The following is an 18,267-nucleotide window of genomic DNA, read 5'->3' as shown; positions in this document are numbered from 1 at the left end:
CGCCTAAATACATCAGGACTTTTACAGAAGGATAATTCCTTGGATTGCAGCGCAGAAGACGTTCATACGTACATTCAGAAATGTAATATTTTAAATAATAGACGAGAATATAATAAACACAACAACCAAAAGCGAAACACAGTAAAGTAGCCAGTGTAACGTTAGCCTATGGCAATCAGTCTCTGTATCCTAGCAACCGACGTGTTGCTCAGCACAGTTAGCGAGCTGTAGCTGCTGTTGTGCTACGTACACGGTTTTGGGAGATATTTCAGTAAAACGGTCATTAATTTACACTTTTCTTCGGTAAGCAATCTGCTCGATTAACCAGGTATGTAAAACTATCGAAATGTACAAACCTCAGATGTTGGCAGTTAAATTGTATGCGAGATATGTGGTATAACGTTAGTCGTGAACTACCCATGTAACGTTAAACGAATTGTTTTTATAGTGTTTTATAGTATTTATTCAATTTATTTACCATTTTTTAACAGTTTATTCAAAATGTGAACTAAAATGTGTTTGCGTTTAACATACTGTCTATGTATTAAACATGTACTTACCGTTAGTTACCTCTTAGTGAACCGTTACACTTGAATCTTTTATACACTAGTGGGTTCAAGTGTACTACAATTTTTTTTAATACACAGATAGTCTGTTAAAGCACATTTTAGTTCATGTTCCTGGTGTCCCAGAATTGCACATTTGAGTAAACTTACACTACCAGTCAAAAGTTTTTGAACAGTAAGATTTTTAATGTTTTTAAAGAAGTCTCTTCTGCTCAACAAGCCTGCTCTTATTTAATTTGTACAACAAAAACAGTACAATTTTTAAATATTTTTACTATTTAAAATAAAATGTAATTTATTCCTGTGATTTCAAAGCTGATTTTTACCATCATTACTCCAGTCACATGATCCTTCAGAAATAATTTTATTATTCTAATATGCTGCTCAAAAAACATGTAATATTATGTTGAAAACAGCTGAGTAGAATTTTTCAGGTTTCTTTGATGAATAGAAAGTTCAGAAGAACAGTATTTATCTAAAATGGAAATCTTTTGTAATATGCCTTCATCATAACTTTTGATCAATTTAAAGCATCCTTGCTAAATAAAAGTATTAATTTCTATAATGACTCCAAGCTTTTGAATGGTATGTGTATAATGTTACAAAAGATTTCTATTTCAGATAAGTACTGATCTTTGGATCTTTCTATTCATCAAGGATCCTGAAAAAAATGTACTCAACTTTTAAATATTGATAATAATAATAAAAATGTTTCTTGACCAGCAAATCAGCATATTAGAATGATTTCTGAAGGATCATCTGACACTAAAAAACTGAAGTAATGATGCTGAAAATATAGTTTTGATCACAGGAATAAATTACATTTTAAAACATATTTAAATAGAAAACAGTTACTTTAACCCTTGTGCAACCTTATGGACATTTTTGTTCGTTTCAGTTTTGTTTTTTGTTAGAAGTGTGCCTGTGTTAATGCCAACTGCATACATTTTGGCTCAGGTGATTATTTTTATTGAAATTTTTATATTTCACCCTTATTTCCTTCAAAAAAATCAATTTTACAAAAAATACTCACACTCAGGGCCAGTGTTGTTTTCGTCAACGATGACGATGACGAAATCATTTCGTTGACGCCACTTTTTTTCATGACGATAACGAGACGATGACGAGATAAAAATGGCTCGTTGATGACTAAAACATGACGAGACGTGTGTGAGTTTTCGTTGACGAGACGAGAATAGACGAAAATGTTAGTGGGTGGTCCGTCAGACGTTTAAAATGCATGACATTTCCGCTTATTGTGCATGCCAATTAAAACTTAAAAAGTATCTGACGCTATGGCAAGCCGTTTTAGCATTAAATACTCTTTGCTATACTAGTATGGCAAGCCGTTTTAGCATTCCATCCTTGTTTGTCTTTTATGTTCTAAAACATTCCTTCATTATTGTAATTACTGGTGAAAATAGTCGATCCGGAAGCTCACATTGTGTTGAACTATAGATCTGCTATTTTCAGAACTTATAAGTGACACTACCCAACAGCAAAATATTTACTGACCTACATTAATTTGTTAAAAGACTACTTTTTTCCCTTTTTTTGACTAAAACTAGACTAAAACCTTTTTGACTTTTCGTCGACTAAAATTGGACTAAAACTATCACATATAGAAGTGACTAAAATTTGACTAAAACTAAGAAGTATTTTAGTCCAAAAGACTAAGACTAAGACTAAATCTAAGATGGTTGTCAAAAACAACACTGCTCAGGGCCTTAAGGACAAAAATGTCCACATTGAAACCCATTAAAACTGCAATTTTTTTTAACCCGGGGCCATTTGACTATAAAATGATGCAATATTTGCTTATAGGCATTCATTCTATCGGCAAGGCTTCAAATTTTACATTTTTACTATTTTTTACTAGATTGTGCCATTTTTTCAAATTTGGCATATCATTTTTTTTTTTAGTCTAACACTACATAAAAAATATAAATGCCTTAAAATTAATGTTGTTGTTCTTCACTTACACACCCAAGAATCTAATAAGCAAAGAAAAAAATTCTGCCTAGCATTTAGTATATCGGAATTAACTAATTAACTATTTTTTCATAAAAAAACACCTGTGGCATTATGTAAACAAACCAGCATTGAAAGGGTTACAATTCTGAAAATTAATGAATGTTTGGTATCTATGGATAGAACAGATGCTGGTTAAAAAATTGACATCAGTGAAAATGGGAAAAAAATATTAATAAATCATATTTTTATGACAGTTTGTGGACATGGACATTTTTGTCCATTTTGCACCTATGTGTAATTTTTTTTTTTTGAACGCACAAGGGTTAAATAGTAAAAATATTTCAAAATTTTATGTTTTTTTGCTGTACTTTGAATCGAATAAATGCAGGCTTGGTGAGCAGAGGAGATTTCTTTAACATTTTACTGTTCAAAAACTTTTGACTGGTAGTGTAGAGGTTCTTAAGATTATCTTACAAAATTAGTGCGCAAATAAAGAGTACTTTAAGTACATTATGGAAGTGCACTTTTTTTCACCTGGGTTGTTTCTTCTTGTTTCATAGATATTCCCATTGTATAATTTGTAGAAAGTGTCTAAATTGTTGACTGAAATAGGCATTCGCCCATATTCTTATAATTTCTATTTAGCCTTAATTTCTATTTTTTAGCCTAAAAATATTAACAAATGTAGCATTCACATCAAGACTTGCATGATTGTGTGTTTTTGTTATTTTAGATGGAGAACGTGCATCTTGTCCCAGAGGAAGAGGAGGATGATTTGTATACTGGCTATAATGATTACAATCCTACTTTTGACTCAGAGGTATACAAATACTTACGCCCTAGATTTGCATTTATTGAATGTCATAATTTGCTTTTATGCCTCATGATTTTACTGTCTCTGCAGGACCTTCACAATGATGCGGCCTTTCAGCAGGCAGTCAGGACTAGTCATGGCAGAAGACCACCAGTAAGTTATATTGTATCTGCTGATTAAGCTGCTGTATAGAACATCAAGCACACCAGTTATAATAGACACTACATTTATGTATTAAATATTTTTAGATGACTGCAAAATATCCTGGCACTGCTATTGGAGGACGACCGATTGGAACAGCATATGGGGTAAGAAAAGTGTTTCTGCATTTCTGACTGAAAAATCTATAGCTTATGTTAGAATGCGAGCATGTCAGAATATACAATGTCTTATAATCAGGAAGACAGCTGTCAGGGCAGGAAAGGTGAAGTCCTAGAGGTAAGAAATTATACAGTCAGAATTAGGACAGTCAAATCAAATAGCTGCAAAAACACACATATTTTTGGTTGACTGTATTGAATTAATTTCATGTTTCAGTGAGGAACTTAGATATTGGTAGTAAATTGATGCTTTTTGTTTTTATATTTCTGATCTTAATATCTAGTCTCGAATTCCTGTCGGCACTGCAATGGGAAGGCCTATGACTGGAGCTGTTCAGGTGGGAAAAATCTCTTCTTTGTTTGTCCTTTATGTTATATGCAATGAAATTTTATTCATTTTCTATGTTTTTGTGTGTTGTACAGGACGGTGCGGCTCGTCCCATGACTGCAGTGCGAGCAGCAGGATATTCTTCAGCTATAGCTAGAGGTATTTTTACACATGAAACCCACTTGCACATGTGCTGTCCAGACACATTTTACTTGAAATATACTTAACTGTCTCATAATATTTGATTTACGCATTTTTTTTCTGAGTTAAAAAGATGATAAACTACCAGGCAAAAGTTTTTGAACCGTAGGATTTTTACAGTTTTTAAAGAAGTCTCTTCTGCTCAACAAGCCTGCTCTTATTTGATTTGTACAACAAAAACAGTACAATTTTTAAATATTTTTACTATTTAAAATAACTGTTTCCTATTTGAAAATATTTTAAAATGTAATTTATTCCTGTGATTTCAAAGTTGAATTTTTAGCATCATTACTCCAGTCACAGGATCCTTCAGAAATCATTCAAATATTCTGATTTGTTGCTCAAACATTTATTATTATGTTGAAAACAGCTGTGTAGATTTTTTTTTCAAGTTTCTCTGATGAATAGAAAGTTCAGAAGAACAGCATTTATTTGAAATTATAAATGTCTTTATCATCACTTTTGATCAATTTAAAGCGTCCTTAATTTCTAGAATTCTAAATAAATATTAGAATGATTTCTAAAGGATCATGGGACACTGAAGACTGGAGTAATGATGCTGAAAATGTAGCTCAGAAATAAATTACATTTTAAAATATATAAAAATACATACAATAGAAAGCAGTTATTTTAAATAGTAAAAATATTTACAAATTGTACTGTTTTTGTTGTACTGCACTTTGGATCAAATAAAAGCAGGCTTGGTGAACAGAGCAGACTTTAAAAAACATTAAAAATCTTACTGTTCAAAAACTTTTGACTGGTAGTGTAGGTTTCTTTATTTGAATTGTTTGAATTTCCAGGTTCAGTGTTTGATCCACTGGGACAAGCAAAAGGACCGGCCCCTCCATTAGAGACAAAGAATGAAGACACGTATGCATCCCTCTGCTTTCATAGAAGCCATTGACAAGTTTTGTTTGCTAGATCCCACTTGACATCTTTAGTTTTACTTAAAGATGGACACATTTTTGGTCTAATTGTTTTCTTGTTCAGTCCAGAGGAGAAGATAAAAATCCTTGAAAAGAAGGTGAATGATTTGATAGAGGAGAGCTGTCTCGCTCATGCTCGTGAGGATCTTCAGCTGGTAGCTATAGCTTTATAACTGCTATAAGTGATTTTGAGGAATTGACATTTGGATTCTGAATTATCTTTTTTCTACAGTCTTTAGAGAAAGCCAAGGAGGCTGGCCGTAAGGAAAGGGCTTTGGTGAGACAGAGAGAACAAACAGGCACTGCAGACCACATCAATCTGGATCTGACCTATTCTGTAAGTTCATTGCTCCATATAAAATTCATGTCTTGACTGAAAACTGAAAATTCACATGACTCTTTTATGCTTTGTTTAGGTGTTGTTTAATTTAGCAAACCAGTATGCCAATAATGACATGTACACTGAGGCCTTGAACACTTACCAAGTCATTGTGAAGAACAAAATGTTCAATAACGCTGGTGAGCGAATTTCAAATGTGTTTTAAATATCTCAAATTCACTCCTCTTTGATCCTAATATCAGTTTTTCTGTAACTGCTTACCCTACTATATATAGGCCGATTGAAAGTGAACATGGCAAATATCTATTTCAAGCAAAAGAATTACACAAAGGCAATCAAATTTTACCGCATGGCTTTGGATCAGATATCAAATGCCCACAATGCAATGAGGTCAGTACTTAAACAACTGCATAATTGTTGTCTTGGGCAATTTGACATGATTTTCAACATGTAATGTTCTCTTATTGTATAGGATCAAGATCATGCAGAATATTGGAGTTGTGTTTATACATATGGGCCAGTACTCAGATGCCATCACATCCTTTGAGTACATCATGAGTGAGAGCCCCAACATAAAGACGGGCTTCAACCTCATCCTGTCTTACTATGCTATTGGAGACCGTGAGAGGATGAAGAAAGCTTTTCAGAAGCTCATTTGTGTGCCTCTCGGTATTGATGATGATGACAAATACATCCCTCCAAATGTGAGTCTATAGTTTACATTTTTGTTAGTCATAGATTTTAACTTAATTTTATTTAATTTTTCATGCATTTTTTTTTAATTTCAGGATGACCCTCATGCAAACATGGTGATTGAGGCTATAAAGAATGATAAGCTTCACCAAATGGAAAGAGATAGGTATTGTAATGTATTAAACATTCTGGTAGATTTATAATACCACAGCTTGGTATTTATTATTCTCAAAAACAAAAGAAAGTTTTTTAACATCATATTTTATTTGAATGCACATGCATTGTTTTTGTTTTGTTTTTCCTTTTAGAAAAGCACTAGCAGAAAAATACATTATGACCTCAGCCAAGCTTATTGCTCCAGCCATTGAGTCATCTTTTGCAGCTGGGTTTGACTGGTGAGTGGGTATATATATTCCCAAAGAAATAGATTAATACTTTTATTCAGCATGAAGAATGCATTCAATTAATCAAATGTGACAGTAAATTGACAGTAAAGTTAAAAAAAAATATTTCTGTTTCTAAATAAATGGTGTTCTTTTGAATCACAGTATTCACAAAAACAGTGATTTTAACACTGATAGCTATAATACATGTTTCTTGAGCATCAACTTGGAGTATCAATATGATTTCTAAAGGATCACTGGATGACTGAAGACTGTAGTAATTGCTGCTGAAAACTCAGCTTTACTATCACAGAAATAAATTATATTTTAAATTTTATTAAAATAGAAAACAGTAACTTTACTTTGTAATATTTCACAATATTACTGTATTTTTTATTTAAAAAATTGCAGACTTGGCGAGCAAAAGATTTCTTTCAAAAATATAAAAAAAATCTGACTCACCTCAAACTTTTTAATGGTAACCTACACTGCTATTCAAAAGTTTGCGATCAGTACGATTTTTTTTTTTTTTTTTTTAAAGAAGTATCTTTATTTGGTAAGAAAAAATACATAAAAAACAGTAATATTGTGAAATATTAATGCAATTTAAAATAATGGTTTTCTATTTTTAATATACTTTAAAATATAATGTATTTCTGTGATCCAAAGCTGAATTTTCTTCAGTCTTCAGTGTCACATGATCCTTCAGAAATCATTCTGATATGTTGATTTATTATCAGTGTTGAAAACAGTTAAGTGCTGCTTAGTATTTTTTTGGAACCTGTCAAACTTTTTTCAGGATTCTTTGATTAATTAAACGTTAAAAAGAACAGCATTTATTTAAAATAGAAATCTTTTTTAACAATATACACTACTGTTCAGAAGTTTGGTAAATTTTTCCTTTTTTTATATATAGAAATTACTTTTATTCAGCAAGGATGTGTTAAATTAAAAAGTAATAGTAAAGACTTGCTGTACTTTTAAACTTTTTATTTATCAAAGAATCCTCAAAAAAAGTATCACCGGTTCCAAAAAATATTAAGCAGCACAACTGTTTCCAACGTTGATAATAAATTAGCATAATAGAATGGTTTCTGAAGAATCATATGACACTGAAGACTGGAATAATGATGCTGAAAATTCAGCTTTGCATCACAGAAATAAGGATTATTAAAATACAAAACCATTATTTTAAATTGTAATAATATTTTACAATATTACTGTTTTTTTTCTGTATTTTTGATCAAATAAATGCAGCCTTGAGAAAAAGAGATTACCTTAAAAAAACTCCCTTAAAACTCATACTTTTGAACAGCAGTGAATGTATTTCACAAGAGGGCGTTAAAGTGCAAGACTTGCCGTTGACATTTAAGTATTATTTATTTTGAATAGTTAATTCATTATTACTAGTTAAGTTAGTTTATAACAGTATACAGTAAACCATCCATACAGTTTGTCCTGAAGCTAATTTTAGTACTTTTTTCAGGTGTGTGGACATGGTGAAGGGTTCACAATATGTGGAGCTTGCAAATGACTTGGAGATCAATAAAGCTATTACCTACCTAAGACAGAGGGACTTCAAACAGGTAGATGGGTACCTGGAGACACACTCAAATTGTGTTGCATTTGATATATTATCACAGAACAGAGCCATATTGCTCTATGTCTGTGTGGAACCCTTGTTTCTGTCTTATAACACTTTCCACATTCAATGGTCCATTTTATTTTGTTTTCTTGCCTGTCCATCTGCATGACTATTGAGGCTGAGGTATGTTTGTGTTGTTAAAGAACATATGTGTCTGTCTGCAGTAGGCCTTATGTATATGTGTGCCGATATTGCATTGTGTTGCATTGCTTCTCTCATTTCATGTAGCTGCAAATGTAATGTGATGTAACTCAAGTGTATTTAGATATTATTCAAATAAATAATAAAAAATAATTTTTAGTCACTATGAATATGCCCAGTCAACAGTGTATTATTTTGTTTCCAGGCAGTTGAGACTCTAAAGATGTTTGAGAAGAAGGACAGCCGGGTAAAAAGTGCTGCTGCCACTAATCTTTCTTTTCTTTACTTTTTGGTGAGCACAGCATTATAAAGCATTGACCTCAAAGAGCTGGTCATTGATGTATTTATCACATTGTGTTAATAAGGTTCTCACAGACATGCTTTTTCCCCATCTGTCTATTTATGTGTCTTCTCCAGGAAAAGGATTTTGACCAGGCTGACCGCTATGCTGAGCTGGCCATGAGCGCTGACCGCTACAACCCTGCTGCCCTGGTGAACAAAGGCAACACAGTGTTTGCAAAGGAGGACTATGAGAAAGCAGCAGAGTTTTATAAGGAGGCTCTTCGTAATGACTCGTCCTGCACTGAAGCGCTTTATAACTTAGGTCTGCCATCACAAACATGACATCCTACACTGCAAAAAAGGCTTATACTTAGTATTTTTTTATTTATCTTGTTTCTAGTCAAAATATTAAAAATATTAAAGATATTAAAGATGCATTTACTAGATAAGCAAAATGACATAATATATTTAATCTTGTTTTTAGCAAAATGCACTTAATTTATTTATTCCCCATTGGAAACAAGTAAAATTATCTAGCAATGTGGACAAGAGTATTTTTACTTACCCCACTGGCAGATAATTTTATTTATTTTAAGCAAACTGCACTTAACTTAGTTTTTTCCCTCTGGAAAAAAAGACTAAACATCTTATGTAATTTTAAGAATTTTTATATATAAATATAAGAATATTTAGACTAGAAACAAGACAAAAATAGTAAGTAAGATAAGCCTTTTTTTGCAGTGTAAGGGTTAAATCACATTCGATTTACATACATTTGTGCTTTAACCTTCTACATTTAAAATGTTTCAGCTGAGACCAAGATTATATAATGTAAGCAATTTTAAAGCAGAAATTTCTGTATCCTCCTGCAGGTTTGACCTATAAGAGGCTGGGTAGACTGGAGGAAGCCCTGGACTGCTTTCTCAAACTGCACGCTATCCTCAGAAACAGTGCTCAGGTTATGTACCAGCTAGCTAATCTGTATCCTTTCTTAAATGTCAGTAATCAAAATGTATATTAGATGAAACTCTGTTCTGTGTTGATTTTTCAGTTACCAAGATATGGTAAGTTAAAGTTGATTTGCTTGTTAAGAGTCATATTCCTTAAGCAGCTTTAGATATGAGATGTTGGAGGACCCTCATCAGGCCATTGAATGGCTGATGCAGCTCACCAGTGTGACCCCCACAGATGCCCAGGTGCTGGCCAAACTAGGAGACCTTTATGATAATGAAGGAGACAAATCGCAGGCCTTCCAGTACTATTATGAGGTAAAAAAAAAAGGATTTTCCTTGAAACAGATCCAGTTTAAATTTTAGTGGGTGTTTGTGGGCATTCAAGTTACTCTGAAAAAGAGAATCAACAGAGGTAACATTTGTGTTGTTTATTTCAGTCGTACAGGTATTTTCCCTCAAACATTAGTGTCATTGAATGGTTGGGAGCATATTACATCGACACCCAGTTCTGTGAAAAAGCTATTCAGTACTTTGAGAGAGCTACACTCATTCAGTAAGTTATTAAATATCATATGTGACCCTGGACCACAAAACCAGTCATGAGGGTAAATTTTGGGAAATTGAGATTTATACATCATCTGAATGCTGATGTATGTTTTGTTAGGATAGGACAATATTTGGTCGAGATACAACTATTTGAAAATTTGGAATCTAAAGATTGAGAAAATCGACTTTAAAGTTGTCCAAATAAAGTACTTAGTAATGCATATTGCTAATCGGAAATTAAGTTTTTATATATTTACGGTAGGAAATTTATAAAGTATCTTCAAACATGATCTTTACTTAAAATCCTAATGAATGATTTGTGGCATAAAAGAAAAATCTATAATTTTGACCCATAAATGTATTTTTGGCTATTGCTACAAATATACCCCGTGCTACTTAAGACTGGTTTTGTGGTTCAGGGTCAATTTATCAAATTTATCATAAATATTCTGCACGTATCTGTAAATTTTTATTTTAATAACTTGAATTCATGAATTTCAGACCGACACAGGTGAAGTGGCAGCTGATGGTGGCTAGCTGTTACAGGAGAAGTGGTATGAACTTCACACTAATAATACATTTAAGCGTAAGCTGTTATCTCAGTGCAAAATCTATTTTATATTTATATTTTTTATTCATTTTCAGGGAATTATCAGAAGGCACTTGAGACCTACAAGGACATTCATCGGAAATTTCCTGAAAATGTTGAATGTAATGTGTTTAGCAGTTATTTTATTTTTGATTTTCTGTGCCCATCTAGTGTCTCTGAATCTCATGTTGTTTCTGTCGGGCAGGTCTACGCTTCCTGGTCAGGCTGTGTACAGATATGGGGCTAAAAGAGGTGCAGGATTATGCCACCAAACTCAAGAAAGTTGAAAAAATGAAGGAGATCAGAGAGCAGGTACCCTGATTTCTCTTGTACTGTTTATATATTGGCCTCTTTTGCTTCAGAATAGAATAGATCTGTATTGTCATTGTTAAATGAATAGTTCACCCAAAAATGAAAATTCTGTCATTAATTACTCACCTTCATGTCGTTCCAAACCAGTAAGATCTTTGTTTATCTTCGAAACACAAATTAAGATATTTTTGATGAAATCTGAGAGCTTTCTGATCATGCATAGTTTTAGGATTTAATCTAAAATATCGTCATTTGTGTTACGAAGATGAACAAAGGTCTTACAGGTTTGGAGCGACATGCAGGTGAGTAATTAATGACAGAATTTTCATTTTTGGGTGAACAATCCCTTTAAAAGGAACAACGAAAAATCATTTAGCAGCTCTTCAATAGCAGAATAACAATAAACACTGTAAACATTGTATGAGGATAATTGTAAAAGTAGAAACGTAAATGAAGATACGAGAATATATACAAACAAATAAGAAAATGGTTGAAAACCTGTTCCTTTAGCCAGGAAACCTATTGTTAATTATTGAGGAACATGTTTGTTGGTCTGTAATATCAAATATTTGAAGCTTTACCTCTAAGAAAAGAGCTGGAGAATATTTGACAGCATGCTGTTATTGACACACACAGAGGGTGAGATCTGGGAGGGACAGCAGTGCTCGAGGCCGCAGGGAAGGCAGCGCTGGCAGTGGTAAGTGAATAGTTTTAACTCAACCGATCAACCTTTAAAATGAAATACGAGTCATTAACTGAATACTTGCTTCTACTTTACTTTTTCCTACGACTTCAACCTGTAATCTGCCTCTGTTGGTAAACAGGAAATTCTTCAAACCTTACACACACTCTCCCTAAGAAACCCAGTGGTATGACTGTAATTCCCCTAATGTAGTGGCTCCAGGTGGACAAGCTTAGTGGAGACTGCTAGTCCTGTGATGTGATATTTTAAAAAGAAATTGCATGTGTCTTAGACACCTGTTCCCTAAATCACATGATTTAGAGATTTTAATCCAACACCTTCCCTTTAGAACTTTGATTAAAGTGTAGTAATATTATTTTATTTTATTAAAAATATCATTTTTCGTTCTTGATTCCTCTTCTGGGATATCAGATGTGGATCTCTTGTCAGGTGATGTCCAGTTATCAGCTTCAGGCAGTGCTGGGTTCAAAGGTCATACTGCACACTCATTTTCAAACAAGTGACTGTTAGCACTGTCTTACTGCATCTCACTGCTCTCTTCCAATACTTTCTTTTCACGTCTTCTTACACATTAGGAAGCGGCTCAAACCCCAAAAAGCCCAGTGGTATGATCACTTCCTGCCTTAGTAGAATAGTATGGAAGCCTGTTCCACCATTGAATAAAAAATAAAAATAGGTAATTGTGACATTTTATCTTACAATTCTGTTTTTTTTTGCTTGCAATTGTGAATTAAAAACTCGCAATTCTAAAAAAAGTCACAATTGCGAGATATGAACTCGCAATTCTGAGAAAAAAAAAACAGAATTGTGAGAGGAAAAAAAACCTGAGATAAAAACAATATCACAAATTGCAATTGTGACTTTATTTCTTGCAATTCTGAGAAAAAAATTGAGATAAAAACATGACCCACTCACAAGCACGAAAAATATTCAGAATTGCGATTATGAGTTTATATCCTGCAATTCTGAGAAAAACGTCTGAGATAAAAACTCACAATTCGGACTTTTTTCTTGTGATTGAGAGTTTATATCACACAATTCTATTTCTCACAATTGTGAGTTTATATCTAGCAATTCTGAGAAAAAAAACTAAGATAAACTCACAATTCTGACTATTTCTCATGATTGTGAGTTTATATCTAGCAATTCTGAGAAAAAAACTGAGATAAAAACACAATTCTGACTATTTCTCATGATTGTGAGTTGATATCATGCAATTCTGACTTTATAACTCGCAATTGTGAGTCGCAATAACCTTTTTTATTTTTTATTCAGTGTCGGAAAGGGGCTTCCATAGAATAGAGCAGGCATGATAGGAATCTAGTTTATTATGAAAGTGGTTTGTTTTATAATGAATTTAATTTGGATTCTTCATAAATTTTAAAATTTAGTCATAATTATCATTACAGGGGAAAGTAAGAAAAGTAAAGGTCATACAAGGTCATACTTATTTAATATGTTAAAATGTTATTTATTTCTGTGATGCAAAGCTACATTTTGAGCAGCCATTACTTCAGCCTTCAGTGTCACATGATCCTTCAGAAATCATTCTAATATGAGAATTTGCTGCTCAAGACACATTTCTTATTATTATCTATGTATGTTATAAAAAAATAATATTTAAGAGGAAATGGTGATACATTAAAAAGAGATCTGTACTATCAGTTTCGATCAGTTGAATGCATCCTTACTAAATAAAAAACATTTCTTAATAAAAAAAAAGAAGAAAAAAATCAACTTTTCAACGGTAGTCAGTCAAATACATCAAATAATCACATTGATGAAATCACTCATATTTGGGACAGCAATGGGACAGACCTGAATTTCTTCTCCAAAAGTATTTTCTTTTCCTCCTAATCTGCATTCTCTTTATATTGTAAACTTCATCTTCATTTTGTTGGTAATCTGTTCTTCTCTTTTATTGTTTATCTTTGTTATTCTGTGTTCACGGCTGTGCACCTGAAAGGGAGCAGCTCAAGCCCCATCAATACCCCTCCTCTGAGAGCCAGTGGTATGACTACACGCACTACAGAAATACATTAAAGGAAGAGATCACACACTCCTCCTGTACACCTCTAAAACAAGCATGGCTGTTCATTCCTCACATTCTGCCCTGCAGTCATAACTAAACTCAGTAATGCTAAGTTTTCCATTTTATTCAAAGCAATCTTCATTGTTGTATAGCACAACCAAATTTGTAGACCTCAGCTTTCAGCTCTCTGTCTAGCCTTCCCACTGTCTCTTCAGAGTCTTGTCTTTTTCTCTTTACTTTCTTTTCTCTACAGTTTCTCGCTCAGAAGCTAAGTATAGTCCTGTGCTGGAGCAGGGCAGAGGTATGTACTGGATTTCACCGTGCAGTTAGATGATCAGTCCTCTGGATGATCAAAAATGAAAAACACATAGCTGCAAGCTTCATGGAAAACTTGAAACCCAGCTGCCCAGTCCATATGTCAAAATGCTGTTTTAATGCCTGTAGTTTCCCATAATGATACAGCGTCCAAGGACATAAATTCAATCACAGCACAATAGAGAGCAAACATGTGCTACGAAAGCCCAATCTGCCAAAACCACTGTTTCCAGGGAATATCCCGCTCTCACTGTCTGACACAGTGTTTCCAGCACTATCTTTCTGTTTGCAAAGCACTGAGTGCAAATAAACCCGTGAAATATTTCACAACTACACTCCTGAACATTATCCCAGTATCAGAGGGCTTGATTCTTACTGTACTCTCATTACTGTTACTTGCCATTTGGATGCATAAACTGATATAACATTAAAGATGTTTTTTTGTTTTATGGTCCATTCTACAGAATTGGTGCAAACTGCTGTCCCACAACCAAAAAAACACATTTAAAAAGTATTTAAGTATTCAAATCTTAGATGTTTACTAAGATCATTTTGTTATCTATTGAAACAATAATATTTATTTATTACAATTTATCAGTAAGCTTAATAGGTATAAAAAAATCATCATTTAATCGGTACCCCTAAATTTCAACTTATAAAAATTATATGGATATCATTTTTGCATTTTATTCCATTGCTGTTTTTAAAAATATCTTATATTTTATATACCTATAAGTTAAGTTCCAAAAAAAAAAAAAAAATTATATTTTCTTTGTTAATTACGAAACTTTTTCATGACTAAATTTTCATGTCACTACCGAAACTGTGTATGTTTTAGTCCATTGGCTGAGACTGATTTTAACTACACACCTACATTTATGATCAGGAAATATTTGTGTGTCTCTCTCTCTCATAGCTACATGGTGAGTAGATAGACCCCATCATTTTGAGGTAAATGAGTTCAAAAGTATGAAAAATCTGTGTGTAACTTTAAAGAATTTCACTACTGACCACCATGTTTCTATAATTAATCACACTTTTTTGGGAGTTATTCCATAACATTTCGTTTTTATATGTGTACAGCTGTCCAGAACTGGGCTAGCTAACCATGTGCTGATTAGTATCTTTGAGCTAGGTTCAAAAGTATCTAAAATCGTCACTACCGAAACATTTAGTGGCGTTTATAAAATTGTCATTACCATAACAGTCACAAACAAAACGTCATCATTGTTTCGGTAGTAACAAAGGTAAACACATATTTCTTTATTTGGGAGGAATAAACAAAATTTTAGTACAGTTATGCAAATTTGTAGTATTTTAATATGTTTTAGTAGTGTTTTAGTTTGTGGGTTAAAATTCTGTAATGTGATGTGGTCACTACCAAAACATTACTGTCACTACTGAAACATGGGATGGTTTGTCAAAAAGTATCCTGAATGATCAACTAAGATGTTATGATAGTTTTTGGTTCAATGTATATTCAAACTAATGAATCCTTAAATTTGAAATCAGTATGATCAACTTTTTGCCTTTTACAAATAAAAATTGGATTTAAAATACAACAAATCTCATAAATCACACTTGAAAATATTGTTAAAATTGTAAAACTTTTTGATAAAACAGAAAAAAATATATATTTACAAGGAAGATGTAAGCAAAATCTTAATAGGTAAATGTAACCCTTCTTATTAAATTATATATTACTGTGTTTTGGTAGTGACAAATTGGGAAGAGGACAAGTATTCCAAAACTTTCTGAAAACACAATATTAGAATTAACTTCACAATTACTAGAAATGTGTATTTGCATACATAGAACATTTGTGGGGAAATTTTTTTTAGGATGTTTTCAACTCTGACTTTGTAGAATGGCCCTTATGTAATAAATGTTCATTTTGATTCTGGCTTGATTCCTCAGGTGTACATGGTAGGAAAAACTATGTCAGCAAAGGTTTTTCATTTCAATGCCTTTGTGTTTTGTCACTGGGACGTTTAAGGATCCCATAGTTACCTGCCTGCCAGACTCCGGTCTCACATCTGCCCCTCAGCGCTCTGTTCCTGTCGTCACAGCCAAGATGTGAAACACAGCTGTGTGCCGTTGTCTTTATGCAACACGAATGCTTTCCATAATTCAAGTCATATGGTTTCAGAATGAACTCACTTTAATTAGGATTCTAGTGTCGCACAGTCTTTGCTTCAAGTTGCTGTTGTATTTTAATGCGTTTGTGTTTTGTTTTTTAGAATTCTAACACCTGTTTTGTTGTAGCGTCTAAGCATGGCTTATAATGTTGACCGTGGCAACTCAGAATGCCTTTTTTTCCTTTTGTTGAGAAGAATCTGACCAGGCACTACTGTAAAATAACTCTCACTCCAGACATGTCTGCAAGTCCAACGCCTTCTCGTTTGAATGTGTTTTCTCAGACAGTGGACAGAGCAACCATGGCACCAGTGCCAAGGGTGAGAGGCTTAGCGTTAAACTGAAAACTCTTCCAGGGTCCAATGAGCCATACGAGGCCAGCACTCAGCAGGAAATAGGTGAGAAATAACATCAGTCGTCATTTTTAAGGAGTTTCTTGTCATTGTGACTTATAAACAGTCTAATGAAGATGAAATTGAGGTAGAATAATTCATCTTGCAATAAACAAACAGTAGAGAATGGTGCTAGCAATACTAAGGTTCAAATCCCAGGGAATGTGTATCCAAGTTGCTTGGATAAAAGCATCTGCCAAATGCATTCTATTTTTTAGGATTAGATTTATTGATTCATTTACTGTATATTACGCTGTTGCTACACATATCTAATATAAACATGCGATTTCTTTCCCAGCTGTTTACCTTCACAGACATAACTGCCTGTTTTTATAACTCCTGTGTTTTTAACATAAACCTGTGTGTATTTGACAGATTAAGCACAATAAGACATGAAAAAGAGTACTCACATGCCATGTGACAGCCGCTTTCTGTGCGTGTGCAATAAGAAGTTTAACCGATATGACTTTAAAACGTCTGATTTCAGTGCGATAGACATGATAATCAAAACCAAACAGATGCTTTTGACAGAGTATCTGACGTATGAGCTGTAAAGGCACAGTCCTATTCTGCAATAAGGGGCGGGGAGCAGCAGCTCATTTGCATTTAAAGAGCCATGCACAAAAACGTATTTCTGCTTCCACTCAAAATAGGCATTTTCAAAATGATATGTGACCCTGGACCACAAAACCAGTCATAAGGTTAAATTTTACAAAACTGAGGTGTATATATATCATGAAAGCTCAATAAATAAGCTTTCTATTGATGTATGGTTTGTTAGGATAGGACAATATTTGGCCGAGATACATCTATTTGAAAATCTGGAATCTGAGGGTGCAAAAAAATCAAAATCCTGAGAAAATCACCTTTAAAGTTGTCCAAATTAGGTTCTTAACAATGCATATTACTAATCAAAAACTACATTTTGATACATTTACAGTAGGAATTTTACAAAAAATCTTCATGGAACATGATCTTTACTTAATTTCCTAATGATTTTTGACATAAAAGAAAAATCAATAATTTTGACCCATAATATGTATTTTTGGCTATTGCTACAAATATACCCCAGCGACTTAAGACTGGTTTTGTGGTCCAGGGTCACATATAATAAATGATCTGTAGGTTATTTTGAGCTGAAACTTCTGAGGACACATTCTGGGGACACCTGAGACTTACTTATTGTAAAAAGGGGCATAATAGGTCTCCTTTAATAGCTTTAATAATTTTCTCTTTCATGAGTAGGGAAAGAAAGCCTGGTCTGTGAATATTAAAATGAATTACTTCCATTGTATTCATCATTTTAGATGCGTCGTATGTCGATCCTTTGGGGCCTCAAATGCAGAGACCAAAAACTGCAGCCAGGAAACGCAACGAGGAAGATGAGTTTGCTGATGAAGAGCTGGGAGATGACTTGCTTCCTGAGTGATGTGTGCAACAATGGAAAATCTAATATATTTCAAGCGAAATTTGTCTGCATTTTTTAGTACTGTATTTTTAGTAGTACTGAAAATGAAAATTCTTCCCCAGGCATCTTGTATCATTTCATTAAGCTTTACTATATTTTGTAATAGTAGTACATTGTGTATATGTATATAATTAAAATACAGCTGATCCCAAATTATTTCATTCATTTTGTGCATTGAAAAATGTGACCCTGGACCACCAAACTA

At 33.3% G+C, this 18,267-nt stretch overlaps 1 protein-coding gene across 5 annotated transcripts; it reads left to right on the top strand.

Moving 5' to 3' along the window:
- Positions 1-24: 24 nt before the first annotated feature.
- ift88 (intraflagellar transport 88 homolog) lies at positions 25-18,223 on the top strand. Of its 5 annotated transcripts, XM_073845531.1 has the most exons (31): positions 25-328; positions 3,274-3,360; positions 3,445-3,507; positions 3,603-3,662; positions 3,959-4,012; positions 4,098-4,161; positions 5,007-5,076; positions 5,197-5,287; positions 5,365-5,469; positions 5,549-5,651; positions 5,748-5,862; positions 5,945-6,176; positions 6,261-6,331; positions 6,474-6,560; positions 8,035-8,134; positions 8,540-8,626; positions 8,752-8,938; positions 9,489-9,597; positions 9,734-9,884; positions 10,007-10,122; positions 10,617-10,669; positions 10,761-10,826; positions 10,910-11,016; positions 11,653-11,713; positions 11,841-11,885; positions 12,131-12,190; positions 12,295-12,324; positions 13,686-13,730; positions 14,005-14,052; positions 16,487-16,600; positions 17,902-18,223. In XM_073845531.1, the coding sequence occupies exons 2-31, from the start codon at positions 3,274-3,276 to the stop codon at positions 18,021-18,023; spliced, it is 2,703 nt and encodes a 900-aa protein (XP_073701632.1). In that variant the 5' UTR covers positions 25-328; the 3' UTR covers positions 18,024-18,223. The 5 variants fall into 5 exon arrangements, with proteins under 5 accessions (XP_073701632.1, XP_073701633.1, XP_073701634.1 ...); XM_073845532.1 differs by lacking the exon at positions 14,005-14,052; XM_073845533.1 differs by lacking the exons at positions 11,841-11,885; positions 12,131-12,190; positions 12,295-12,324.
- The last annotated feature ends 44 nt before the right edge of the window (positions 18,224-18,267 follow it).

This window comes from Garra rufa, chromosome 8 (assembly GCF_049309525.1).
Source record: "Garra rufa chromosome 8, GarRuf1.0, whole genome shotgun sequence".
Taxonomy (NCBI): domain Eukaryota; kingdom Metazoa; phylum Chordata; class Actinopteri; order Cypriniformes; family Cyprinidae; genus Garra; species Garra rufa.
The sequence above is the reverse complement of the archived record's forward strand: the minus strand, read 5'-3'. Positions and strand labels throughout refer to the sequence as shown.

Excerpts from the sequence above, each read along its gene's own strand:
- ift88 (XM_073845531.1), top strand. The coding sequence starts at position 3,274 with ATGGAGAACGTGCATCTTGTCCCAGAGGAAGAGGAGGATGATTTGTAT. Across the intron at positions 3,508-3,602 it reads GTCATGGCAGAAGACCACCA|ATGACTGCAAAATATCCTGG; the intron begins GTAAGTTATATT and ends AAATATTTTTAG. Across the intron at positions 11,017-11,652 it reads TGAAGGAGATCAGAGAGCAG|AGGGTGAGATCTGGGAGGGA; the intron begins GTACCCTGATTT and ends TGACACACACAG.